Raw genomic sequence first — 26,059 nt, forward strand, 5'->3', positions numbered from 1 at the left:
GGTAGAGGGCCTCAGCAAGGTGATACAAGAGCGAATCAACAGACATGATTAGCCGAAAGGGAAACATATGGGGAGAGCTATGAACAACCACAATGTTGCCGTGGCGGAGCCGATGGGATCGCCCTCCCGTTTCAAAAAACCCCTATTTCTGTCTTTCCCGGAATGCAAGAGCCCCAAGTTCATGGGATGGTTACGGTCGAATATCCTCCACCCTTCGCTCGTCAATGATCTAAGGTTACTTCAACTAAGCGAGAAGCCGAGTGAGCTGGTGGCCAGGCGCAGAGGCCCCAGAAGGCCAGATCCACAGGTTTACTTCCTGTAGTAGATCTAAAAATGACACGTTAGTTTCATCCATCTGTTTGGCCAAGGCCGGCGTTTTCAGAGCCATACCTTCTTGAACTGGAAGTGCAGCTGCAAGATGCCCTGTGATGTGTACAAATTAGCTACTGTGGGTTCCTGGCACGTAATGGGAGTGAGCTCAGACGCATGCGTCTGAACGTTGCCATCAACGTGGCGGGCTTGATCAAGGTTGCATAAAGCAATCCAACGGGCCCTGCCACAGTATGGAGACAGCCCAGTGCGGAGATGCAGAAGCTTTGGGTTGCCACGTGAAGAGTGGTGCAGGAGTCAAGTGGACATACCTTATCAAAGGAGCTTTTGAAGCCTCGATCCCTTTTGGCGCTGTAATCCCACTCTCGGTCGACAATGCGAAACGCGATGTCCTCGTATGGAGGGCCTGCAATGAACCGGATGAGGCACGTGTCCTCCTCCCCTGCAGCAGCAAACGACTCTCCTCGTCTTCGGCCGTGTTCTCGAATAATCTTGAACGTCGGTGCCTTTGTCTTGTCGATGAGCTCCGGGTAAAAAATGTTGAACTTGTAGCCCTGGACTACTTTGGGTGGTGGGTTGTCGTGGTCATAGTGTGTTTGGTTATACTTGTTCCAATCGTATCCCATTTGCACCCGGTTGAAGTAACGAGGCTTTCGAGGCCTGTACTTGTCCGCCCACTGCGGCTTGGTGGTGGTGACAACCTCCTCGCTGGTAAAGATCTCCTCGTTCTCATCCACACCTCGAGCAACCTCGCGATCATACAAGGCTTTGGTAGCCTGAGAAAAGTCCTCGTTATCAGCCTGCGAGAAGCGTTCGGTGCCTGGAGGAACGGATCTGTCTGCGTGGCTGGAGGATGAAACAGCTGTTGGCTTTGACGTCTCGTCCTTGGAAATTGAGGCTGCAGGTCGTTGCGAGACATTGGTGGCTGACGTCGACTGGCCAACTGCATTCGCCTTGGCTGGATCGCGGTCCTTCAACTGGTCAAGCCGGTTCTTCTTGATTGTCTCATATACCTGGTCCAATTTGGCACGGGCTTTCCAAACCCGGAGGCTTCGCAACAACTGTTCCCAGTAATCCGTGTCGATGTCCTCATCGGACTGTAGCTTTGCCTTGATCTGCTTCTCGAGAGCCTCCAACTGGTCGTGTGTCTTCGGGGCGAGAATCTTGTCAATGTCGTCCGAGACACTGCTGACAACTCTCTGATCATGGCCGTGCGGGTTCAGCTTGGCCTTGCGGTCCGCACAGAGCATCTGCAGCGACTTCCAGTATTCGCGGTTCGTTGCATTGGTTTCGAGCACGTGGTAAGATGCAATGTCGGAGTCCAGCTCGGCAATCTGCTCTGCATCAAGTGACGTGATGACATCTGCAGGCGCAGGAACATCGATATCGATATCGGCATCGTCGTCATCGAACAGGTCGCGGTCGGAATCGATGTATCTCAGGTTGAACGCCAGGTAATCAATGGGCTTTGCACGGCCCTCTCGAACTCGAATATCGGCCTTCTTCTTTGACTGCTTCAACACAAACTTGTCCTCGTCGGCCACGAACTGTCGTGACTGCTCGTCTTGGGTCAAGTACCTTGGATTGATCTTGGAAGCGGCTGGTTTGGTGGATTTGGTGATGCGATTGCTCGGATCATGTCTGGGCGAGGTAACATCTCGTCGAGTGGGGGACTTTCGTCCCGAGATCATTGCTCTGCGACCCGGATCCATGGTTGTTGATGTTTGAAATGCTATAATGAGAGGAACAAGTCAGGTTGGAGAGGCGGTCATGAAGGCATCAAGATGGATCCTAGAAGGAAGGAGCTTATCGGTGAAAAAATAGTGGGGCGTTGGAGGAAAATCCTTATCAGGCAACCGCGACCTCGGAGCAGCGCACGTGACCACTCAGTCACTTACACCGACCAGACCTCTGTTGGAGGTCCATGAATGGTGGTGCTTATTTATCCCATGGGGAATGAAATCAATTTTTATGCAACCTAAATTCCAATATTTGTACAGTTCATCACGTGTGGTATCCCATCCGTGGTACTGAAGCTCCCGCATCACTTGACTCCAGTCCCGAAGGGCCATTTTTTGAGCAGGCAGTCGATTTCTTAGTCAGCTTGCAATTAAGCTTGAAAATAAGTGTGTTTCTGACGTTCCTCCAAGCCTAGTTCGGTGAAAATGGAAGCGAGGTATCAATGGGTGCCGAGGTGGACATCGCTTGAGTTCGTTGCAGCACAAGGACCTTGGAGAGGAGGGATGAGAAGGGTCTCGATGGAGACCGAGGCCGGGCCAGATGCAGCAATGAGTCCGGACATGCATTGTTTTTCGCAAGTTGTAAGAGGCAATCTGTGGGTTTACTCATCAATCAACAGGCATGAAATGATCATGGAAGCAGCACCAATCTCCATAGATGGCTGGACATTTCTTTCCAAGCATGTCTCTCTCTCAAAGGGTAATAGTAGCCTTGGCTATTTTCCCCCAACTTTTGCTAGATATTATAGGTAGACTATTTCATTTCAAGTGCCCTTGAGCTGAGGGTTTGGTTAATATTATGTCTGATCCATATCCAGATTCGACATCCGGGGATACTTACTTGAGAACATTCAACACAAAGTAACCGGTTGAACCAAACCACGAGCAGGTGGTCAGCGTAGCTTATAGAAAATAAGAATCACTTAATTCATCTCAACTGAAGGACTGTGTATGGATGTTAATGAACAGGTGAAGAAGGTGAAGAAGGAGATGTCACAATGCACCCGTCTACCCTGGATTATCCAAACTCGCAACAAGATTCTCATCTGTCGCCATTCACACTACTCACCTCGACTAAGCTAAGTGCCAAGAAATAGATAAGATCCGTTTCGGCACAAAATACCAGAAGGAACGGTCAAGTCTCCAAGCAGGGATCAGTGCGGCCATTTGAGCAAGTTTATATCATCTCAAACTCGCTCGGGCTGGGACCCACCCTCGCATTGGCACCCGTCTGGAATGTTTGGTAGAGTGGGTGAGAGTCTCCAGAAATGTTGGACAACAGAACGGTACAGAGTAAAGGTAAGGAAAAAGAGAAATTAAGTGATATCAATTAACATTATAAGGCTTCTAGAATGTGTGAATACGTGCTTTAAGATGCAGAAAGTTGAGCTTGTCCCCGCCTCGGCATATGAACCTCAAGCTGGGCCGGCCACCCGTTAGCCTAAATTCACACCCGCCCCCGAACCTCCGGACGAGGCACCGGACCGCCTCTGCCATCTGGCCCGCAGTGACACGGCAGAAAGTAGCAACGCCAGAGCTCCTTTGGCCTTGTTAAATTGACTCACGCTAGGTCGTTAACAGCCTGGTTCTCAGAAGCTACTGGCGAGTTAATTGACTAGGGAGGAGCTCAGCTCTTGAGAGCTCGGTTGCATTCTACAACGGTCAATGGGTGGTGGCTGTTTATCTCATCTATAAAGCCGACTGACGCACCTGCTCTGGGACAAGATCTACTGCTGCATCCTCATCTTCTCTCCACATCTTGCAGGACCCCTCTGGTCGACTTTGTCATCTTTACCTTTGTTCAAGACCAATTGCGAACCAGCGTCTTCAAAATGATGGCCTTCAAGTCCCTCCTCGCCTTGGCTACCGTCCAGGCTGTCTCTGCTCACTTCGGTCTTGTCTTCCCCGCCTGGCGAGCTGATACTCTCTCCGAAGAGAACGAGGAGCGCTACAGCCAATGGACCTACCCCTGTAAGTCTTAGCCTCTGCCCTGCTCCAGCAACAAGGATCGCTACTGACACGCCCAAGGCGCCGGCGTCGACTACAATGAGAAGAACGTCACCGATTGGCCTCTCGAGGGCGGCGCCCTGAAGCTCGAGCTACACCACCCCTGGAGCTATGTCTTTGTCAACCTCGGCCTCGGCGAGAACTCGACCAACTTCAACGTCTCCCTGACTCCCCAGTTCCTCAACGTCACCAGCCCTGGCCAGCTCTGTATCGAGGAGCTTAAGCTGCCCTCGGATGTCAAGGTATCTGACGGCGACTTCGCCAGCATCCAGGTCGTCACCGTTGGCGACTCAGGCAGCGCCCTGTACAACTGTGCCGACATTCGCTTCAAGAAGGATGCCAAGGGCCCTAGCAACTGCACCTCCGAGAGCGAGTACTTTACTGTCAAGGACCAGACTGGCGACGACGAGGAGCAAAGCAACCAGGGAAACTCTTCCAACACTGATTCCAAGGAGAGCGGTAACGACAACGCCGCCGGTATCCTGGGCGCCAACATGGTGGCCTTGACCTCAGTCGCGGGTCTTGCTGCTGCTTTTGTCATGGGAATTGGCCTATAATTGGGACTGAGGGTGTAAAAGATGATGTGATGATATAATGAAGGCATAATAAACCATCATGCGTTGAAAAGAAACCTTCTATGGTTCTATATAATACATGCTCAACAAGTGCTCCGCTATGCGTATGTTATAAACTGCCTATATGGTGCAGTTCCTGTAATCATTGACTGGGTATCTTCTTCCGTCTGTCTTTCATTAGCAGTTGTCCCCTGTCATGGCGAGGACGACGACTTACCCTTCCGGCCTCGTTAATCCCGCCCACCACACTGGCCGGCCCATGAGAAAAGTAATGTACTCCGACTTTAATAACAAGAAAAGAAGCGGTCATCCAAAACATACAAAGTGCATACAATCCATAGTTCAAACAATTATCCGACTCATCCCTCACTTCACTTGACAGGGGCGACAACCTGTTCGGTTGCCAGCTCTTGCAACACCTTCGCCATGGTGATACGCTGGCTGGGGTTTGGATAGAGCATCTCCATGACTAGGCGCTCAAGCCGATCCTTGGAGTTGAGGTTCTCCCTGGCCTCGAAAATCTCGGTAAGCCAGTCCCGCATCTGGGAGATGGCGGGCTGGCCATTGCCGTAGTTCTTGTGCGGCACGGCAGGGTTGTTGACGCCGGCGATCTGCCAGTACAGAGGTCGCGGGTGCTGTCGACGAGCGCGAGAGTCGGGGAATGCGATCTTGCGCAACACGTAGAGCATGGTGACACCCAGGGCCCAGACATCAGAGGCCGTTCCGCGTTGCTTGCGCCCGATGAACTCCGGAGGGACGTAGTACGGTGTTCCGCCCGTCGTCGGTGAATTAGCGGCCAGGGTCGACAGGCCAAAGTCGCAGAGGACAGCGCCTCGCTCTGGCGAGTAGAGGATGTTGGCAGGCTTGATGTCGTTGTGCACCAGCTTGCGACCGTGGATATAGCTGAGGGCGCTGGCGATATCCCCTAGGATCCTGACAGCGTCATTCCTGTCACCCAAGAACTCGTCGTTGGCCTTGTTCCTCCACCGTGGTGCCGCCGTGAGATCCTTGGCGTCTACATGCTCCATGTAGAGGGACAAGAAACGCGCATCTCCACCGTAGTAACGTACAATGGACTCGTGCTGCAAGTCCTCCTGACTCTTGCACTCACGGAGCCACATGTCGGCCTGGCGGATGACGTTCCGCTCGTGAACTAATGGCTTGTCGTTGGGGTTTGCGACACGCGTCTTGAGCACCTTGACTGTGACAATGTTATCAGGCACGTGGGAATGAGTCGCAGTGTAGACAGCCGACAGAGACGTCGATGCGATAGGCTCCCGCTTGGTGAGCTGGTACTCGTCCAGTTCGCAAACACCCGGGACTGCAATCGTGTCGCCCTTTTCGGCGTCTAGCAAAGCGTGGCCATTCACAGTCGAGAGCTCCTTGCTCTCACGGCCGTTGGGAAGGGGAAAGACGAGATGATCCCCGGCGGGCCTGAGGAACATGATGACGCCGTCGTCACCGGGTGTCTCCGGATCAGAGACGCGGCGTTTCACCCTCTTCTCGTCATACTCGGGAGTCAAAGCTCGCTTGCCGCTCGAGTTGATATGGCCAGAGCTGGTCGTCGACGACACGTCCTCGGGGGCCTTTGGCGGCTGAGGTTGGTAGAGCGTCACTGGGCGCTTTTCCAGCACTCGAAAGTCGAGAACGTCAATGTCTCGGACAGTGATGCGCCAGGTTCCAGGCTTCAGAGCCTTGGCCAACCCCGGATTGATGATGTGAGCGGCACTGAGGGGAGGACTCGAAAGTGGCGTCGGAGACACGCTGGAGAGAGAAATTGGCACGTCCGACTTGTTCAGGAAGATGACCTTGTCACTGGCGGGATCGTAATACAGCTCGCACCACAGAGGGGGTCTTGGAGAGTCATCCTGTGTCTCGCCGGGGATACGGACGGAGAACTTGATATCCTTGGATGTCTGAGTCACTGCCAGGACTTTATGCTCTGGCTGCTCCGAGGAGGCAACCTCGGCGCGGAGAGCGAGCCACTGGCAACTGTCACTACCAGGGCTCACAGACCGCGCATTGGGGAACTTGGCCAGAGGGCGGAAGAGGATGCGGATGCCCTGCTTGTGGTGGTGATCCTCAACCTGGAGATCGTCCAGCGGGACGGCCACAGCGTCGGTCGCGGGGACCGGCTCCTCGACGCGAATGCCCCTGAATCGGGCGTCAATCTCGGACTGTGAAAATGGCTCGGTGCGTTCCTCTGAGATGGCCTCAGAGAGCCCGAACCTGGGTTCGGCCATAAGGTTGGTGGTGCCTGTTCGCCATGCGGCGGTGGTGGTAAGCAAGCAGGGCGGTGGGATGACGAGAGGCGACGGGAGACGCCCAGGACGAGAGAAAAGTGAGTGAGTACCTTTGGTACCAGCCAACCAAACTAAGATGATCCAAAAGAAGGTTACGATTGAGTGTGAATGTATGTCTTGCTGTGAGCGAGCGGTTTAGCCGCGCGGCGCTGCGTAATTTGATGCGGTGGTGATCCAGGCTGAAAAGTGTCGTTGGTAGTGGTGGTGAGTTGGGGATGAGTAAGAAGGGCTGAGACGGGGGATTCGATACGAAGTCGTCCCTCGGCGAGGCGATGCTAGTAAGGCACACGAGGCGGCGGAGCAGTAGGTAGCACGGCTAGGCTCAGGAGAGGTGAGGCAGTGGGCCAGCCAAGTAGCTGGAGGGGAGATGAAGGGGTTTAATAGACAGGAGCTGAAAGGGAAACGGGGCGAAGCGTCGAAAGCGATGCGGCAGCCCATCAAAGGAAAGGAAAAAGGTGATTAAATGCAGGAACCAGAAAACACCTGGGATGAGATGGACGGCTTCGACTTTTACGGGGCGAGTTATGGGGAACCAACAGGGCACATCAGAAGGACAGGACACGCTGGGGTCTCCTCTTGGGGGGGTTGAAAGGACGACTTCAGGACAGGCCTGCTGATGGCGACTGGTCTCGTCTCAGTCTTCACGAGGAGAGGATGAAAAGTGACCAGGAGAAGGAAGAGTCATCAACAGACAGATCGGGACACCTGTCGCATGGGTTTGCCGAGCCGAGTTGGATCGGGTCTAATAATAAGATGCGGGTGCAGAGAAGAGCAGGAAGCGAAGACAAAGACAGCGTTGACGAAACGGCAGCGGGAGAACGGCGCGAAGCGAGGCCAGTGGGTGCCTGGGAGCGGTCCGAGTTGGGGTTCTGGATGGGGATTGAGGGTGCGCTCCGGCTGGTATTGGTCAGCTCTGTTGGTAGGGCTGATCGCAAGGCCCTGCCTCAGTCTCGTGGCTGTGTTGTTTGGCGAGAGGTATCCCGGCTGTCTGAATCTGCGGTCCATGTACTTGGTGATTTGAACCTTGAAGAATCTCATGGATATCTGCGCCACAAGCGATAGGATGCAAATGGGGCTGATGAGCCCTTTCACTGCGTCATGTCAAGGGAAAGGCGGGAATGATCTGGCATCCGCACAAAGATAGCTGGCGGCCTGACAAACGTCCCGCTTACTGGTGCTCAGGCGGGTTCGACCATGACGAAATTGACGCTGCTGGTGAGGGCCTCCATCTCAGCATGACCAGATAGTCAAAGGACGATAGAGAGCGGCGAATTGTGTAAAATAAAAGAGCGAACGTGAGGCTGTCACGACCTCCATACACAAAGACACTGCCCTTTTTGGTCAGCCGTGGTCTCACCGTGAGATTCTCTTCCAGAACGCAATGGAATTTGCCTCGTGACTTTGGGTCGGCAGAGAGAACAGCTCACCGACAACGGAGTCGTGTTGGGTCCCGATCGTCTTTAGGCACTGTAGGCTGCACGGTCTGGAGGTCAGCACGCGGCTTCCCTGGTCCCGAAATTGTACGCCACCGTGTTTCCAATTGGTTGCACAATTTGATACGGGTCTTACGATCAGGGCTGATTGGATAGCTTATTTTTCGCCTCGGCCATGATTGGCTCACGGAGTGGCGGAGTTATGCAGGCGCAGGCTCGCGTGCCCGATGATAGGCCCGTGCATCCAATCAGAGCTGGATTTGGCAGCCACGTTTATGGCCTCAGGCATTCATGCCTGCATGGTTGGGGGCCACGCACAAAGGGGAAACATGTTGCTATCGACGGCACCCCCAAGACTGGTGCATCCTGTTTTCGTCACCACGCCCGCCTCCATATTCCCAAGATCCAACCGCCCACAACTCCCAGACTCCGCCCAAAAGCCCACGAACGAACGCTCTCACTGCTTGCTTCAGCGCCCTCTGTGACTGCTGAACACTCCCTGAACGATCCTCGCCATGGCCATGATATAGATCCAAAAGCTCACACGAGCTTTGACGCGACACCCCCCTGGGCCCTCTCTCTCTGGACACTCTTCAACCCCCCGATCCTCCACCCACGATATTCTACCAAATCCCATCGACTGTGACCTCGACATGGACGATCCAGGCTGGTCATGGCCGGCCTGGAAATTCGGCATGAAGAGGGATGACCTCTTTACCAAACTCCACGATCAGTACAACACCTTCACCTTCAACCTACAAGACCCCGAAGCTTTTCACCACGACGTCTACGAAATCTCTCGCGATGCTGATACCACCGACGAGTTCCATCGCTTGATGGCCGACCGGCAGCGCCAGCGGATTCGTGAGCTACATGAATCTCTCGAGTCCCTTGCTGTCGAGATTATCGCCAACCCCAAGCTGATGGACTCTGAGCACTGGCAGTACGCACTCCAGCTCTTCCGGACCAAGTCGTTTGACTCCATCGTCCGCTACTTTGCAAGTTACCTCCCCGACAACTACCTCGACCGTCATGATCATCAAGATCATGACACTATTTCTATCGCATCCTCATCCTCCTTCTCCGAAACCAACAGTATCAAAACCGAGGGCACCACGGCCAGCAGTGTCGATGATGCTCTCCCTAGTTTCTTTGATGGCGAGTCCATTATGACAAAGGAACCTCTATCTATTCATACCAATATTCGGCCCATGACTGTTGAGGGCCCCCTCTCGCCTCCTCATTCTGAGGCAGAGCACTCCGAGTCTTCAGCCTCATCACCGGCTTGCTGCTCGGAGTCGCACGAATACTCCTCCAACCCTCCCTCACGCTCCATGTCGTTTTCTGGGTCAGAGTCGGGGCCGTTTGGCCCTGGCCTAACCCTGACACACGTTCACGACGATGATGAGACCTCGCAATCTGACGATGGTGACACAGCTGTCACCTCAGACTCGGATTGTGCAGAGAGCCCGCCGTCGATGGACATGATAGACGATGGAGAGCAATCTCACGATACCCTTGACGAGGATCTGGAGGAGGACGAATTTCCTACCGCTCAATTTCCTGAAGATGCTAGCGACGCTTTCGATTTCTGTAACGATACCCCAGATTCCGACGACACTCCTACCCCCCGACAGGAGGCCATCGCGTCCTGCTACATTGAGTACAAGTCCGTTGCGTCGTGGAGGATTCCCTCTCACCGTCGCTCACCTTCACCCTCACCGAAGTACTCACCCTACCGCCGAGAAGGCTCTGCACTGAAGGACATCCGCCGGAGCCCTGAGGAAGCGCTCAGCAAGATCCAGAAACCCATGCTAGATCCCGTAAAGAGACGGCCTGTGGGAAGAAGAAGGCTGGACTAGCCTTTGGGGAGGCAGGGTGCCATGTATATATCTGACGCAAGCTGTAAATACCTGTACCTGATGACTTTTAATCTCTTTCTTAAGCACCTCTACTGCTGATCGCGACAAGGTCACTCTTCCACTCAGCCTTGATAATGCGGCTCCTGTGGTCATTTTCAAGCGAAAGTGCCCTGCTTTTAGAACGACGAGTGAGTACTAACTCTCGCCTGATTTACCTGTAGTTTTGACGTGACCTTTGTTCCTGGGTGGGATGCATCACGACACGTGGGTCACCTGGTTGTGGTGTTGACATGCGGCAGCCGGGCATCACGAGGCCAAATCTGTTGCTCGTAAATAACAGGGCGCCCTGATCAAGACGAGCACCACGTGGATAATGACGTCGATTAAGTTGCTTTTGAATCGAATTCTTGCTGATTGTTCATCGGCGATGACATTTGTGGGAGCGTACCTTGCATGGTGTTCCTGGTGTTGGCGGGCTGTCAACAAGCCACGGCCAAAGTATGCTGCAACGACATTGTAGATCTTCTTGTATCATGATAAAGGTGGTATGAGTAGATGGCGATATATATGTTGGGTAAAGGCTGGAAGTTATGGCGTACCACACATGAATCCCCTTACCACTTGAGGGTCAACCAACAGATGTTTCCTTAACCAGGCGAGTTTTTTGGGACCAAAAGGCTTTGTGTCTCTGACCTTTTTGTATTTTATCCTTGACTTTATCTTTTTGAGAGCCCTAATCATATTTGAGAGAATAGAGTATTTATTCATCTATTATTTGACTTGCGAACGACTCCGCGATATGTATCTTGTGCAAGTCTTCGTTCTTCTGCCTCAGGAGTCTTGTGGTCACCGAAGCGGCCTCTCCGAGTACGTGTTGTATGATTCGGGCCTCAAACTCACGCCTACCTGCAAGGCTGTGCCCTGTGTCCAAGGCTGTTAGGATGAACTAGTGACACAGAAAAAGGGTGGAATGTATGCATGAAAAAGTGTATGAACGATCTGTACGGGCCTGGGTTTAGCAATTGTGTAGTCAAGGATGCCACCGCCACGGAGGCGGATCAGGAAACAAAGACTACCCTGACTGCCACGGTCTTTGGGCCGAGAACTTCTGGGATGTATGGATCTGAAACTAATGGGTCTGGGACGAGTGATGCCTCTGGATTGGAAGTTTTTGTTCCGACTTGGGTTGTGTCCTTGAGCTGGGTTACTACTGCTGGGCGTAAGGGATCTTTTTGTGAACCGTAGCTTGTGACATGTCGTGAAAAAAATTGGACAGCTTCCATATAGGCGATTATTTGTGATTTTTAACCGTATGGAATGAAATACAAGCTTTATCAGGCTGTCTTCAAGGCTCGCAATAGCAGTGGATGTCCTCAGGCCCGAGATCTGCTGTGTGCGGCATGGCTCAACTTGTACAGTGAGGAGCAGGCTACAGTAGCATGGACACCCTTGAAGGTTTCCAGCCCCGGGAATACCTCTGACTTCATTTCCATCCAGTCCATCCGACTGGAGAAGTACGACGCGGCCAAGATCCAGCAGGGTGAGCCCTTTGCTCGAGGCGCGTAGAGAACCCTAGCTACCTTGATGAGTGATGGGAAGGAAGCAAGTGGGGTTCATGGGAAAGGGAAGAGAAAAAGACAGCCATGTTCACACACGGGATTCTAGCTTAGCATAAAAGTCAAGACCGTGAATTGTATCTTATTGGGAACCTTAATTGCTTGGCATGCAAGAATTGTGAAAACCCAACGCATGTGCACGCAAGTCTACTCCTATGATGTAGACGGGAAGATGTGCCAATGCAACCCACAGAGCAACACTCACTGCATGGGTTACTGAATGTACCTATGAGGAGTAGATTGCGTAGGTGTAACAAATCATGGATGTCAAGCAACTTGAGTGGGCTTTTACTGCAATGCTGCCCAAGGAAAGTACCATGCTCAGTTCCTGCAGCTTAACTGATTGTGTTCCTTCAAGAAGATGCGCCCCGCACTTGATGACCAAACTTGACTTCACCACCAACATCTGTTGCAATGGCGTCAAAGACCACTGCTCCCTATGGGGAATGGAAATCGCCCATCTCGATTGACTCTGTTGCTTCAAAGACCCGAAGCCTTTCCGCCCCCAGAGCTAGTGTGAGTTTTCTCCTGTGTGAGCTGAACGGCCGCTGAGATCGGGTCGGCGATAGCCCAAGTCCGGCAGGGCCTTTTACACCGAGAGTAGAGAAGATGGAAGCACAGCCATTGTCGAGATCACAAAGGATGGATTGAATGAGGTCCTTCCCACCGAGTACAGCGCCAAAAACACCGTCTACGAATACGGAGGCTCACCCTACGCCATCCTGTCTGATGACCGCATCATATTCTCCAACAAGGGAAACGCGGTTCATATCCTCAACCCAGACACCAAGGAAGTCACCCATCTGACCTCATCCCCCAACTTAAGATACTCAAACTTTGATGCCAATCCCACTTCTCCTTGGGTACTGGCTAACCAGGAAGACCACGAGCATGACACCCCAGACCAAATCCGCAACTATATTGTGGCGATCAACACCGAAACAGCTGAAGTCAGGCGGATCTGTGACAATGCCGATTTCTACTACACACCTTCCTTCAGCTTTGACGGGACAAAGGTCGCCTGGCTGGAGTGGAACCACCCAGATCTTCCTTTTGACGCGGCAAAGCTATACTCTGCCACTTGGAATCCGGACGGCTCAGTTTCAGACGTTCGCATTATCGCCGGAGAGCACCGTGAAGGTGTTGCTGAACCTCGATGGGGCCCTGACGGCAGTCTCTTCTTTGGGAAAGAAGAAGGGGCATTCCGAAAGCTATTCCGATTCGCCCCTGGTGCAGATGTGCCAACTGAGATCAAGCTCGAAGGCCTGGATAACGCGGAATTTGGAGACCTGCGTTGGTTTCAAGGAAGGTGAGATATGGGTCACACTCATTGACTGGCGATATCTTGCTAAGCTTGTCAGTCACACATACGCGCCATTATCGTCCCGCTTCTTGGTTGCCGCTCCCGTCACCCTTGGGGTATCAAAGGTGATTATTGTTGATCTTGAGACGGGTTCATGGAAGGAAGTTGGAGATCCATCAATTCTATCCGAGGTTATTCTGGACTCAGTGGCTCGTCTGGATGATACTTCGTTCCTCATCACGGGAGCTGGAACGACGTCTGCCCTAGCGCTCTACCGAGTTAACATTGCTGACTCTGTTCAAGTTACAAAGTTGCGTAACTCGACAGAGGAGGTTTTCCCGGATTCTATATACTCTCAGCCTGAGTCGCTCACCATCTCCTCCAAAGGACAGCCGCATCGCAAAATCCATGGATTCCTCTGGATGCCACATAATCCCGACTTCGTGGCACCAGAAGGGGATCTGCCGCCTCTCATCATGCTGAGCCATGGAGGTCCCACCTCGTTCACAGGACTGGGTCTCAAACTCAGGATCCAGTACTTCACATCGAGGGGATACGCATATCTTGCCCTCAACTACAATGGATCTAGCGCCCATGGCCGCGCGTACCGAGAAGCTCTCTTTGGAAACTTTGGTTTGGTGGACTCGGATGATGCTGCAGAGTTTGCCATCCACCTCGCCGAGGCGGGAAAGACGAGGATTGGAGCAGCAGGCATCACTGGTGTCAGCGCAGGAGGATACAACACCCTTCGAACCTTGACTCGTCACCCCTTGGCCTTCGCCGGTGGTGTTTGCCTTTCTGGTATCAGCGACGTCAAGCGCCTCGACGAATCCACCCACAAGCTGGAGTCGGACTACGTGGAACATCTAGTTCTAGGACCGGGAGTAGGCAAGGGCGAAATGGACCGGATTTGCCGCGAGCGAAGCCCATTGTTTGACGCCCACAAAACCAAGGCACCACTGCTGCTGTTGCACGGAAAGAAGGACATGGTTTGTCCTCTGGACCAGGCAGAACAAATGGCCGATGCAATCAAGGAGGCAGGAGGAGATGTCAAGCTGATTGTTGCCCCAGATGAGGGGCATGGTTTCTATCAGCCCGGGAACGTGAAGATGTGGTTGGAAGAAGAAGAGAAGTGGTGGCGAAAGACGCTACTCTAAGTACCTATATTGACAAGCCTATCAGTCATGGAACTGGGAAGAGACAAACAGGAAAAGTCTTGATTGTATCGAGATCAATCTCTTTGCCTTGTCGCTCATGAACAGTTGTAATACCAAAATGCGTTATAGTGTTGAATGGTATGCCAGCTTAGGTGTCAGACTAGCCCCTGAGCACACGGGACTCAACATTTGAGCATAGATACAGTCTGGAAATTGGTGATTCTCAAATACCACTTGATGACTTTCAAGATCTAGCCTCGATTTCTTCTTGTTCTATAAGCTTCGAGGCTGTCAAGATCTATTTCGTCATCCTGAGGTATATCAATACCGCAATCCTCCAATTGCGCTCCCAACTGAACCGACAGCATGCGGGCAACGGCGTGGATTTCGCCGGCAGTTCGCAAAATGCCAAACAAGAACATGGCATCACACTTGCTCTGCTCGCTCTTCCCCACGCTGAAGTCTTGCAGAAAAACAAGAGCAGCGATGTGGGCTGTGTAGTCTTGGATTGGGTTCTGGAGCGCCATGACGAGATCCCGTGTGTGCTGAAACACGTCGAGGACTTTGACTGCGGCGGCAAACATCCTGTTGTGGCTCTCGCGTGCCAAGATCTCTGCTTCAGGCCCTTGGAGACATTTTGCCTTTTGAGCTGCTGTCTTGTGGAGGCACATGGTGGCGGTATGAATTAGGACATTGACGAAGACGGCATGCTGGTATGCTGAGCTCTGTGGCAGCTGGAGGTCGGCAGGGAGCATGTCTGCCAGAGCCGATAAGCCGTGGTCGATGCCTTGCAGCCGCTGACAGTACTCTCCGTCGTCTAGATTGTCCGAGTTCGGCTGGGGTGCTGTCTTGGAGGCTTGGTAGAATAACGACGCCGCCATGACCCGAGCTCCATAAGTCGAAGGAGTTGTGTCGATTATCCGCAATGCGTCACGCAGTGTGGTCGTGGGCTCGGGAGAGCCATTCTGAAAGGCCGCCTCAGACGCGGGCAGTAACGTGAAGACCTTGAAAAAAGCTGTCAATATCATCCACCTTCTGGTTGTGTCTCGGGGGCAAAACTTGCGTCCTGGTCATCGATAAGTGCAGGTAAACCCGACGTTGCAAAGAGCAGTCGATCTGAGACGTAAGCAACCCACCACGTTCGACGCCGTTCTTCTAGCTCACACCAATCCTGAGGCGGTTGCATTATAGTAGGAAATATGGAAGGGGGGCTACTGTTGCTGTCCCGGTCAAGTTGATGTAGGTTGAGCAGCTGTGCCATCCGGATGGCTCGACCCAGGCTGACACACGCTCTTGAAAAGTTTGCATTTCGAGCCTCAAAGTTGGCAATCAGAAGCCAGCATTGAACGTGGGCGACACAAACTGGATGGTCTTGCTGGTCCTGCGGGAGGTGGTTAATAGCTAGACAGTGGACATGATGATGGACTGACCCTCATCTCGTCCTCCTCGGCGAGTGCTCTTCCCCGTTTGTATAGAGAATTGGCCAATGGAGTATGCATCGGAATGACACTTGCACCTGTTGCCATTATCATTTGCTGTAGACATGCTGGGGGCTGTGAGCTGGGAGAAAGGCGGAGAGAAGACAAGTAGCGAGAACGGTGTATCATTGGCGACGCATGGTGAAGCTTGTCGAAATAGAGCGCCGTTCTTCTCTACAGGTTAGCAGCAGCATTCATGCGGAGGGAGTGGCTTACAGCTCCTCCAGTAGCTCGGTTGATACAACATCAGTTGGAGAATGTTCATCATGGTGTTCCTCATCAGCCACCTCTTGGGAGAATGGCTGACCCTCATCTTGTGGCTCAGCAACCCCGACACCTACACTGCTATCATCCAAGGCACCGGTACTAGGAGATGTGTCTGGCTCCTCGGGGCGTGTCGCATCCCCGGCGCTGAGAGTCTGTATCCGACTTTCAAGCTGGACTGAAACATGTATGCAACCTGAATGAGTATTTCTAACCTCCAATTTCTATCATGGTCTTGTACTCACCCAGCTTCTCTTCAAGATCGCGGACTTGCTTCCGCTTTCCCTTGTTCACCTTTCTTTTGGTAGGAAAGCTGCACTCTTCTTCCCCTGCCCTAGCGCAGCGACCGCATTGAGGTAGGATGCGGTCACATCTGAGTTTCTTCTGTCTGCATGACGTGCATGAGAGCCTGGAAATGGAGCCTGTTATAGGATGTGCCGTGCCAGACGCACTCATTGTATGCTTCGGCGTCCGATAAAGAGCGGTTGATGATGCATCATAAGCACAGCACATTCGGGGATTTTACAGTAGGTACTGTACTGTAAGCTCCCTGGCGGCGCCACTTTATCGGACAATGCCAAGATTACCGAGATACAGTACCCCCAGGCAACTCCGACACGAATCAGGCCCTTGCGTTTCTCGAACGAATATCTATTCTTACTACATAGAGTCCCAAAGGTTAGAGCTTTGTACTTAGAGTGGACGACATTCCGTGTGAGCAGTTCATCTCGACCTTGACTTTTGGACTTGACTTTTTGGAAACATCTATGCTCTGTTCTATCATTCTGACTGTTCTCGGCTCCAACTGAAAGATTCGCAAACTCAGAGAATGCCAAACTCGACTGCGGCGGCCCTGAGTACCTCCTCAATATCCTCTTCCGTCATCGACTTGAGCCCCAACCGATCATTCCACGATAGTTCCTTGAAATCTGTACCGCCATAGCCTTTTCCATACATCATCTGGTAATAATAGTTAAACATTCCAGACATATCTCCCTTGCTTCTCTTCTCATCAGAGTCGCGGACGAGCTCGTCGACGTCGAGGTCAGCGATCCTTCCGTCTTCCACAGTGCCAAAGTCAATGCCCGTGACCTTGGATGCCAATTCGGTGAGGAGACGTTCGCTGACTGCAGCGGAATAAATGTACACCGGCTGGTTGGCGGTCTCGGCAAAGTGTGCAGAGTCAAGGACCTTGGCAACGGCAGTAGCGATATCTGGCAGAGTTGTTGTGCCAATCATGTTGTTGCCTCCATTATGAAAGGTGGCCTTCTTCTCCCGGAGGTTCGGGCCCAAGACCCCAAATCTGAGGCACATCTCGAAAAACGGACCGTTGTTGATCGAAGTCCACGTCGTGGTTGAGTCGGTGGATGAAATAACGCTGGTCAAGTACTCGCGGATCTTTGCCTTTTCCGTGACAATGGGCAACTTCCGCGACAAAGGTGATTCGAGATTGGTGCTGTATTCCGATGGGATGATGCGCTTCACCGAGGCCTCAATGGCTGCGTCGATCATGATCTTCTCTGTCAAGAAAGCAGGATTCGGCACAGCGCTACAAGGCGTCAGCTCAATACCGGCTGGGGTATCTGTCTTCATACCTTACGACTGCATCTTGTCCCCTGAAAGCCGACACAAGGTCGTCCTTGTTGCCTAGGTCCACCTTGACTGACTTGATACCTTGGGGGACAGCGTTTGTAGACTCCTTGCGTTGGACAGCAGTGACAGAGAATCCTGCTCCTTTCAGAGCTGTGAGAATGTGAGAGCCTAGCGTCCCTGTAGCCTACAAGTTGGTCAGAACATGCTGGGCATGGTCAACAGAGGGTGCCATACGCCTAGGAGAGCAACGTTTCTCGCGATTTGGGCCATGTTGCTTGTGGGGAGTATGAAAGAAATCAAGTCCTTTTTGGTCTCCTGAGTTGATATTATTGCGTAGTAAACCGTCCCGTGGACTTCGGGGGTTTATATAGAGCTGAGGGAAACGTGCAAGGCCGCCTCATGCGATCAACAACCCCCGACCCTCTGTGCCCCTTCTCGTCCCACTGCGCCAGACTCATCGACATTTACTGAAGCGCCTACAACTCGAGAACGATATTCCAATCAGTGTTGCAGGGCAAATGACAAACTCGGCCTTCTGAAGTTCCGATTGGGTGGGCTGACAAATAAGCCGTGTGATACTTGTCTTCGGTGTCCGATATAGTGCGAGAGTCTGTCCGGTCCAAGTACGGGGAGATACTACATGGACAAACTTGATTTACGGACTCTCTCAACACGTGGGGACATGGATTAATGTGAAAAGATGTGAGAAACAAAGGTTACCTGGAAGATCACGAAACCTAGTCTCCTGGTATTTGGACAAATCACCCTCTTTATCACTAATTGCAGAGTGTTTTCGCAAAACCGAACCCGTTCTGGCCCTCAGTTCTTTGATAAAACTGACAAAGTACCCTGCAGGATGAATAGTGATTCTAGCTTTACGGTTTACAAATTTTCGGGCAAACTTTGCAGATGAAGTCTATCTGGTGGACATTCTCGGTATTTCACGATGCCCCGAGCTAGTCTAACTCGTGAGGATTACGGAAGCATTTCGCACTCATCTTGACCTACGCGTATACTTGGCGGTGTATAGGTCTCGAATGCAAGTCTCATAGTGAGTTTCCAAGATAGATCGCCGCTGGTATAAAGCCATCCGTCTCGGAACATTTCCAACAAGTGTCTTGGCCATCCATCTGTCTTCTATCATCCCGACCACACACCGTTGCACGTCCACGACAAATTCCGTCTTTGTTCTTATTTTGTATAAATCATCTCATCATCACAATGTCCAAGCTCTTGACTGTCTTTGGTGCCACTGGCGCTCAGGGTGGTTCTGTCATCCGGGCCGTTCTGGCCGACGACGTCCTTTCGAAGGAGTACAAGATTCGAGGCATCACCCGTGATGTTTCCAAGCCTGCAGCACAAGCCTTAACCGAAAAGGGCGTCGAAGTCGTTGCGGTAAGTTCCCTCACTAGCTTACCCCCATCCCATCCATGTAACCTCCACTCATGGCATATCCTGAGACTCACACACATTGCAGGCCGACATGAGCTCCAAGGAGACGCTTGCTGATGCCCTGAAGGGTTCCCACACTGTTTTCCTTGTCACGACCCCTGACTTTATGTCCGCCGGTGGAGGCCAGGAGCTGCCCCATGGCAAAAACGTTGCCGACGTTGCCTCTGACCTTGGTGTCAAGCACCTGATCTATTCATCTCTTCTTCATGTCACCGAGACCACTGGAGGACGCCTCAAGCACGTTGTTCACTTTGACGACAAGGCTGAGGTGGAGCGGTACATCCGCTCCAAGGGCATCCCGAGTACCTTTGTGCTCCCGGGCTATTTCATGAGCAACTTTACCGCACTGCAGATGATCAAGAAGGGCGACGATGGTGTTTACTCTCTCGCGTACCCGGTTGGCGACAAGGCCAAGTTCCCGCTTATAGACACTCCATCAGATCTCGGTAAGTCATAGCGCCCAGTCATCGACGGTCTAACAATGTCACTAACTCGGGGTGTTCCCTAGGCAAATACGTCGTTGCTGCAATCCGAAATGAACCCGAGGTTCTTGGCAAGCAGATCCTCGCTGCTGCCGGCTACTACACGCCCACGCAGATCGTCTCGGAGTTTGAGGAAGTGGTTGGGAAGCCGGCCCGTTTCGTGCCCATTGATGCCGCGACATACAAGAGCTTTCTCCCCGAGCCGCTGGCTGACGAGATGCTTGAGAACCATCTTTTTATTGAAGAGCCGGGTTACTACAATGGTCAGGACCTCAAGGAAAGCCTGGACCTGTTGAGCAGCGTTGGACTTCAGCCCACGACCTGGAAGGAGTTTCTTGAGGCCCATAAGGCGGAGTTCTAAGGGTCTTGACATTGCCATGCCTCGAGACTCTGTTTTAGCTAGATGTAAAGTCCTGTGAATTCAATAGAAGTTGCTGTACAGTTTACATACTAAGTTTGGATCTCTCTCCAAGTCTTTCGCGATTTCGGGCCCATCCGCCTCGATTTCATGACTTTTACTTGATTACTAAAGTATCTAAATGGAGAAGTCTAGCACATTATACGATTCGAATATTGACAGTAGCCGTTAGCTATCCTTGCGCATGTGAAATTGTTCAACTTGAAAAAAGGTTCTTCATATTGTTTCCCAACGATGTCATTTGGGTCTAGGTTAAGTGTCGGCGTGAGGGCATGGATGTCAATTCATATCAACACCTACATATTAGTTCCTTGTACACCTCTTGGATTCGATATACAGGAGTAATCTTCTGAGAAATATAGCTGAGTAAATGGCTCCCCATTCTTGGTTCAGAAACTCTCAGAGAATGGCCTGATATCCATCTCCTGCGTGAATGCAGATCGCGGCTGTGTGTGTAAGTGCCAATACGTCTCGGCAATCTAGCGGTTCAGTTTCGTAATAAAGAAAATTCTCAGGGGAAAGTTAACTCACCGCATCTGGTGGTATCTTGCTATCCGGTACACCAGTCTCGCCCCAGGCCTTGGAGGCTGGGGTGTCGATGAGTCCATCAATGACGACGTGTGCAACATGAACTCCCTGAGGACCAAATTCGCGGGCCAGAGACTGATTCAGCGCACGCATGGCAAACCTGCCAGCGGCAAAGGCGGCAAAACTAGCCGAGGCTTTGACGGATGCCGTGGCGCCCGTGGTGATCAAGGTTGGTGGGTGAGGCGAATCCTTGACGGCCTCACGCAGCAGAGGCAGTGTCTTTTGTGCAAAGTTAAAGAATGCGTCCCTTTGCAAGATGAGAATCAATTTACGCCAGATTAAGGAAAAGTAACCGCTTACCCTGTTTTGCCAAAGCTGTTTTGGAACTCGTCTAGTTGCAGTTCCAGGAAAGGCTTCATCATGAAACCGCTGTTGACGTTGTAGACTGCCACCGCAAGTTTCAAGTTCGGCAGCGTTTCCCCCACGGTGTCAAAGGCCTGGCTCAGTGATTCAGCGTCTGTCACATCGGCCACTATGCCAAGCGCCTGGCCACCAGCCTGCTGAATATCCCGCACGGTACCCTCGTAGCTCTCTGGTCGGCGAGCCAACATGACTACGGGATACGTCTTCGAAAACCGGAGAGCAGCGGCTCGGCCTTGAGAAGTCAGTACAAGGGCATGTTTTCTGGAGGACTCGTACCTGTGCCGGGGCCGACTCCAGCGATAATGGTGTAGAATGAGCTTGTCGCCATTGTATCAGTGCTGCTGGACATGGAGCAAATTTGACTAAAAGAGCTCATGAGTGATGATGAAACTGTCAAGGAGCAAAAGGAAGGAGATGATGGTTGACTGCCAACCCATATCAAGGGGACATGGAGAGTTGACGACACGATATATCTGGTTCTGGTTTAGAGCCGGTAATCATCGGACACCGAAAGGTATTGGAATAGTCATCACGAACAAGGCCGATCGAGGTAATTGCCATCGAATCAGAGTTACGGAAATTAAAGGGCTTCCATTCCTTAGCAAAGGGAGAATTACGTAAAGAACCTATTCTAGAAGCAAGATGCATGCTACAGTTTTCATCATGACATTAAAAGACCATTCATCAACCTCTAGAAACCCGACTTGAGCTCTCCCTTTGACTGCCACACCTCGTACTCAAAATCAGGCTGGAACTCGGTGTATAGAGATTCCTAAGAGACAGGGTTAACGAACAATTCTTTAAGGAGTTGTGATAAGAGAAAACTCACTGGATCGGCGTTGTACTTGTATGTATACTGCGCTTCCTCGTCGCCGATGATCTGCTTGGGAAGACCACTGCTCTCAACGAGCAGCTGGACTTCGCACGTCCTCTCCATGAGCGAAAAGAGATACGCCGCCTCATCAACAGTGCCACCAGCCGTGAGAAGACCATGGTTCTGCAAGATGACAGCACGGTTCTTGGGCCCCAGCGCCTCAGCGATGCGAGCACCCTCCTGGTCCTCAAATACGACGCCGCCAAAGTTGGAGTAGACGCTCTGGTTGTTCCAGAAGATGCAGGCGTCCTGGTTGATGATGTCAAGGGGCTTGCCAAACGTCGACCACGCCTTGCCGAACTTGGAGTGCGCGTGGCAGGCCGCGTCGACGTCGGGGCGAGCCTTGTGGATGGCTGAATGGATCATAAAGCCTGCGGCGTTGACGGCGACGCGGTTGCCGCCGATGACTTGGCCGTCTTCGTTGATGTGCACCATGTCACTGGCCTTGAGCATACCAAAGTGAACGCCCATGCTGGTCCGTGTTAGTGTCATGAAGTTCTCAGGGGAAATCGATGGGTCATGGCCCGTCAACTTACGGGTTGATCCAGAAGGTAGTGGGATCAACAGGATCGCGAACACTGATGTGTCCCGCAGCACCCTCAGTGAAGCCCATCCGAGAAAACACACGGAACGCACCAGCCATGTGCTCCAGCTGCCATTGTCGCTTCTGGTACGGGTCCTCGATCTTGGGGATGCCGGGGTAGGGGATGCCTCCCGTGGCGACGGCGGCAAAGTTCGTGTTCGCTTCGGCCTCGGGGGCGGGAGCCGTGGCCTCGGCGCTGGTGGCGAAAGACGCTGAACGCGGGATGGTGAGCTTTGAGGGAACCTTTTGAGGGGCGGTGATGAGGCGTGGTTTGGGAGTGGTGGTGAGGGAGCGTGTGGTATGCTTGGTGATGAGCCGCCGCAAAGGCGCGGTTCGGAGAGTTGCTGAGGAGAGCATTTTGAGTGTGCGAGTGTCGACTATGGGTTACGAGTTGAGCCTTGGACTAGAGTGTAGAGTAATAATACTGAGTCGAGTCACTGAATCACTAGCAAAAGACGAATCTATCTCCCTTGAACGCGGCCTCGCTCAGCCTTTGTATCAACTCCATGACCGGACCGGCCGCGCCGGCCCGGAGGTCAGATATCGAGCCGATCACGCCCTTCTGGAGATAGAGACAGAGTTAGGGTTGTCCGTTAGCTGCGAACTACTCCTCCAACCGCGTTGCGGCAGGTCGGTGGATCTCGTTCGAATGCGGGGTGCAGAGTCATGACAAATCTGGGCGCGACCATTTGGCCAAGCGAGGGGCTTAGTTGGCGAGTCAGGTTAAGAGTTGTGACTAAACGGATAGATAGGCATATTGGAGCGTGGGGTGGACTTGGCTTGGAGTTGACCTCATCAAGTTGTTACATACACGAGGCAAAGTCTTGGTTTTGGAGTTGAGGCTGAATATCTCTATCATGCCATATTTCTACCCAAGTTGTGATCCCAAAATGCCCTGTCCCGATAACTTGAAATTACAGTGGACGATTCGCTCGCTCTATCAATTATGGTATATGTCCTCGCTCTTTAGATCTAGTCAGTGTAACGCGCGTCACCAGGCCTTCCACTGTTACCGTCGAGACCGACGCTTTGCTCGTCCAGCCAGCCCTTGGGTCTCCGACTGAGCTTCCACCTGATGGCCATGCACAGGGCACTAAAACACCTTATGCCGAAAGCCACCCACAACAGGACTTCGGAGGCGATCCGTCTCCTGGGGCGCATGCTGATGCCCTCGGGCAGTCGCTCCTCAAAGTATCCTAGGAACTTGACAAAAAACACCGACGTGACGCAGGCGTGGGCCGCGGCAGTGCCAAAGTAGGCGGCCGAGAGAGTCCAGTAGGACAACCGCACCTTGTCCCACACAAAGTCATCGTGGTTCTCAATCTCTTCCTTGGTTCCCTTGGGGCAGGGGCACCATCGCTTGCCGATGATGCACCGGCACCTCATCCAGTGCGGCCTCTTCTGAATCATCCACTCCTGCACCATAGTCCAAGATCCAAGGACGAGGGCCGACGTCACCATGACCCAGAGGAGCCAGCTGGAGATGGGCAAGCCGTTGTGGACCATGTAGGTGCGCCATGCCTCAAAGAAGATGTTGCCGCAAGGATCCTCGTATGCTCCGAACTTGGGGCAGTCCCATGTGTCCTGTGGAAGATTGAGGTCCCTGGCGATCTGGTGGAGGTCGTTGACGATGTTGGAAGACCATCGTAGACCTGACGATGTGATGCCAGCCTTGGGGAGGTTCTTGGGGGCATTGGGATACTCCCAGCCGAATGAGCTGGCGTACCAGTTTAGTTGCACCAAGAACTTGGATGTGTCATTGTTGGGAACGAGTCCATCAAACTAGAGGGTGGTTAGTTTCGGCAAGGTTGAGATGGAGATGTGAGAGTTTGGGTATGCGATGAGTATGGAATGAGTGTGGAAGTGAGTATGAGTGAGTGTGTGTGGTAAGGGAGTGAATGAATGAATGAGTGAGTGAGCCAACAAAAAAGAAAGACGGCACGCACAGTCACCAGAGCCAACGGCTTCCAGAACAAATGATCGGGGTTATCACCACTGCCAGGGATGATTGTAGTGCCAGCGATAAAGACGATAAATGCCAAGATGACAGAGATGACACCGCCAATCATGGCCAGAATGAGGAGGCCATCGCTGATGCCCTTCCTCGTGGGCCTAGCAAGAGAGCTGAGCATCATCGGGAGCGAGATGTGAGCCGATGCCCGATGAATGTTGACACCGAAGCCGACGATGGAGATGAAGGATCCTGGACGAGGAGACGAAATTGTCTCCGAGATGAATGCTTTAGAGGATCAAGGCATGTACGTACGAGAATGAAAGGGATGGAAATCGAGGGGACAAAGAACAATCAGGCTTTGCCTCCTATTCAGCGATGGACGTACGTCGCGCGCGTTTTTGTTGTGGCTGATGGCGACTCAATACGAGTTGACAACAATGGACGCGGGTGCCATGACTGAGGCGGCGACCCAATCCGGCCTAGTCAGGGCTCGCTGGCTGTCTGAAGGCGGCAGCCGCCGGGCTATTAGGGGACTATTTACAGCACGTGAGCAGCACAGCCGCTTGCAATTTCAGCGGTCGGCCGCCTGTAGCCTCCCCCGCAGGCTGGGCCGTAGAGGTGCCGACACGGGCTCGTATGGGAAAAGGTGCTGTCACGGGATCACTCACTCTCAACACATTCCATTTCTTTTCATATCCATCTTGAATACGACAGCGCCATTCCCCTTCTCCGGACTATCCGACTTCTGGACAGGGCAGGTTACATCTAAATGATCTACTACTCTCGTTTACGACTCGGCAGATGAACAAGCGCTAGCCCAGCCGACGGGACGTTTGCGGAGTCCGCAGAGGTTGAGATTCTTGGCAACCCTCCAGACTTTTGTCTCCCTTTCAAGGACCCTTTCATCTTTATACCCGCTCCCGAATACTCGGTCCAGAGCCGGAAACCTACATAATTGGCCCGTCTTGAACGCCGTTCGAGAATCTTCCCATGTTGATGCAGGATCGAGCCGAAACCTCTCGAAACAAGGGGCCCTGAAACCCCTGGTCAAGGCTGGCCCCCCTTGAGGCTACCCGAGAAAGGGGTAAAACGCCCCATCGGTATCGGTTTCTATCCGCAAAACAGCTGAGCAGAAACAGATGAAGCGAGGCTATTGTCAATCAATGTTTGGTTCTGATCTGCAAAGTCGAGAGGCTATAATGCAGAGTGTATAGAGATTCAACTGACCATTACATCTAGTGCCACTAACACCAACACCACGACCAACACCTTGCTGACAACCAACAGCAGACCAGCACATCCTGGAAAACTCTCTTTAATGCGGCCATCTAGTGAACCAATGCTCCTGCTTCCATCTCGTTTACCAAGAAAGAGCGCCATTCGAAACCGCCCCTCTTGAGTTGTCCCCAAAGACAAACTCAGGCCTCACGTTAGGCCCAGTTGGGACAGATGACCGCTGGCGATCCACTCACAGTGAGCCCACCAGCCTCGAATTGCCAAGCCAGGGCCTGCAAGATGCACAAGAGTCAAAGACGAGTGTATCTGCCGGAGTTGGGTGAGCTGAGGACCAAGAATTGCTGACACAAGCATGACAGGGACTTGAAACAGCACAACCATGCTGGATCGTGACCCCTCACCCGTTATCTGTCTGATGTAAAATGAATGGCTGCTAGACCGGTCTCGAG

General features: G+C 52.5%; 11 protein-coding genes across 11 annotated transcripts; 4 read left to right on the plus strand and 7 right to left on the minus strand.

Annotated features, from left to right (window-relative positions):
* Positions 1–309: 309 nt before the first annotated feature.
* On the minus strand, positions 310–2,042 carry LRP88_08930 (mid region of cactin-domain-containing protein; the record flags this gene model as incomplete). Its single annotated transcript, XM_083245426.1, has 3 exons — positions 310–327; positions 391–423; positions 642–2,042. The coding sequence occupies 3 exons, from the start codon at positions 2,040–2,042 to the stop codon at positions 310–312; spliced, it is 1,452 nt and encodes a 483-aa protein (XP_083099920.1).
* Positions 2,043–3,901: 1,859 nt separating this feature from the next.
* LRP88_08931 (copper acquisition factor BIM1-like domain-containing protein) lies at positions 3,902–4,633 on the plus strand (the record flags this gene model as incomplete). The annotated part of the gene is made up of 2 exons (XM_083245427.1): positions 3,902–4,040; positions 4,098–4,633. 2 exons carry the CDS (start codon positions 3,902–3,904, stop codon positions 4,631–4,633), a joined length of 675 nt encoding a protein of 224 aa, XP_083099921.1.
* Positions 4,634–5,022: 389 nt separating this feature from the next.
* Positions 5,023–6,894, minus strand: LRP88_08932 (kinase-like domain-containing protein; the record flags this gene model as incomplete). The annotated part of the gene is made up of 1 exon (XM_083245428.1): positions 5,023–6,894. One exon carries the CDS (start codon positions 6,892–6,894, stop codon positions 5,023–5,025), a length of 1,872 nt encoding a protein of 623 aa, XP_083099922.1.
* A 2,146-nt stretch (positions 6,895–9,040) lies between these two features.
* LRP88_08933 (uncharacterized protein) lies at positions 9,041–10,249 on the plus strand (the record flags this gene model as incomplete). The annotated part of the gene is made up of 1 exon (XM_083245429.1): positions 9,041–10,249. One exon carries the CDS (start codon positions 9,041–9,043, stop codon positions 10,247–10,249), a length of 1,209 nt encoding a protein of 402 aa, XP_083099923.1.
* A 2,030-nt stretch (positions 10,250–12,279) lies between these two features.
* On the plus strand, positions 12,280–14,325 carry LRP88_08934 (Alpha/Beta hydrolase protein; the record flags this gene model as incomplete). Its single annotated transcript, XM_083245430.1, has 3 exons — positions 12,280–12,381; positions 12,435–13,174; positions 13,227–14,325. 3 exons carry the CDS (start codon positions 12,280–12,282, stop codon positions 14,323–14,325), a joined length of 1,941 nt encoding a protein of 646 aa, XP_083099924.1.
* A 251-nt stretch (positions 14,326–14,576) lies between these two features.
* Positions 14,577–15,353, minus strand: LRP88_08935 (uncharacterized protein; the record flags this gene model as incomplete). The annotated part of the gene is made up of 1 exon (XM_083245431.1): positions 14,577–15,353. One exon carries the CDS (start codon positions 15,351–15,353, stop codon positions 14,577–14,579), a length of 777 nt encoding a protein of 258 aa, XP_083099925.1.
* Positions 15,354–16,889: 1,536 nt separating this feature from the next.
* LRP88_08936 (uncharacterized protein) lies at positions 16,890–17,930 on the minus strand (the record flags this gene model as incomplete). Its single annotated transcript, XM_083245432.1, has 3 exons — positions 16,890–17,616; positions 17,696–17,844; positions 17,895–17,930. 3 exons carry the CDS (start codon positions 17,928–17,930, stop codon positions 16,890–16,892), a joined length of 912 nt encoding a protein of 303 aa, XP_083099926.1.
* Positions 17,931–18,881: 951 nt separating this feature from the next.
* On the plus strand, positions 18,882–19,955 carry LRP88_08937 (NmrA/HSCARG family protein; the record flags this gene model as incomplete). The annotated part of the gene is made up of 3 exons (XM_083245433.1): positions 18,882–19,055; positions 19,138–19,558; positions 19,621–19,955. 3 exons carry the CDS (start codon positions 18,882–18,884, stop codon positions 19,953–19,955), a joined length of 930 nt encoding a protein of 309 aa, XP_083099927.1.
* Positions 19,956–20,534: 579 nt separating this feature from the next.
* LRP88_08938 (uncharacterized protein) lies at positions 20,535–21,291 on the minus strand (the record flags this gene model as incomplete). Its single annotated transcript, XM_083245434.1, has 3 exons — positions 20,535–20,847; positions 20,901–21,189; positions 21,240–21,291. The coding sequence occupies 3 exons, from the start codon at positions 21,289–21,291 to the stop codon at positions 20,535–20,537; spliced, it is 654 nt and encodes a 217-aa protein (XP_083099928.1).
* Positions 21,292–21,654: 363 nt separating this feature from the next.
* On the minus strand, positions 21,655–22,928 carry LRP88_08939 (class II aldolase/adducin N-terminal; the record flags this gene model as incomplete). Its single annotated transcript, XM_083245435.1, has 5 exons — positions 21,655–21,735; positions 21,793–22,309; positions 22,374–22,581; positions 22,632–22,797; positions 22,878–22,928. 5 exons carry the CDS (start codon positions 22,926–22,928, stop codon positions 21,655–21,657), a joined length of 1,023 nt encoding a protein of 340 aa, XP_083099929.1.
* Positions 22,929–23,392: 464 nt separating this feature from the next.
* Positions 23,393–24,847, minus strand: LRP88_08940 (uncharacterized protein; the record flags this gene model as incomplete). Its single annotated transcript, XM_083245436.1, has 3 exons — positions 23,393–24,202; positions 24,367–24,659; positions 24,760–24,847. The coding sequence occupies 3 exons, from the start codon at positions 24,845–24,847 to the stop codon at positions 23,393–23,395; spliced, it is 1,191 nt and encodes a 396-aa protein (XP_083099930.1).
* Between the last annotated feature and the right edge of the window lie 1,212 nt (positions 24,848–26,059).

Source organism: Fusarium phalaenopsidis (genome assembly GCF_050370095.1).
Source record: "Fusarium phalaenopsidis strain FUZ10S chromosome Unknown contig_32302, whole genome shotgun sequence".
NCBI lineage: Eukaryota > Fungi > Ascomycota > Sordariomycetes > Hypocreales > Nectriaceae > Fusarium > Fusarium phalaenopsidis.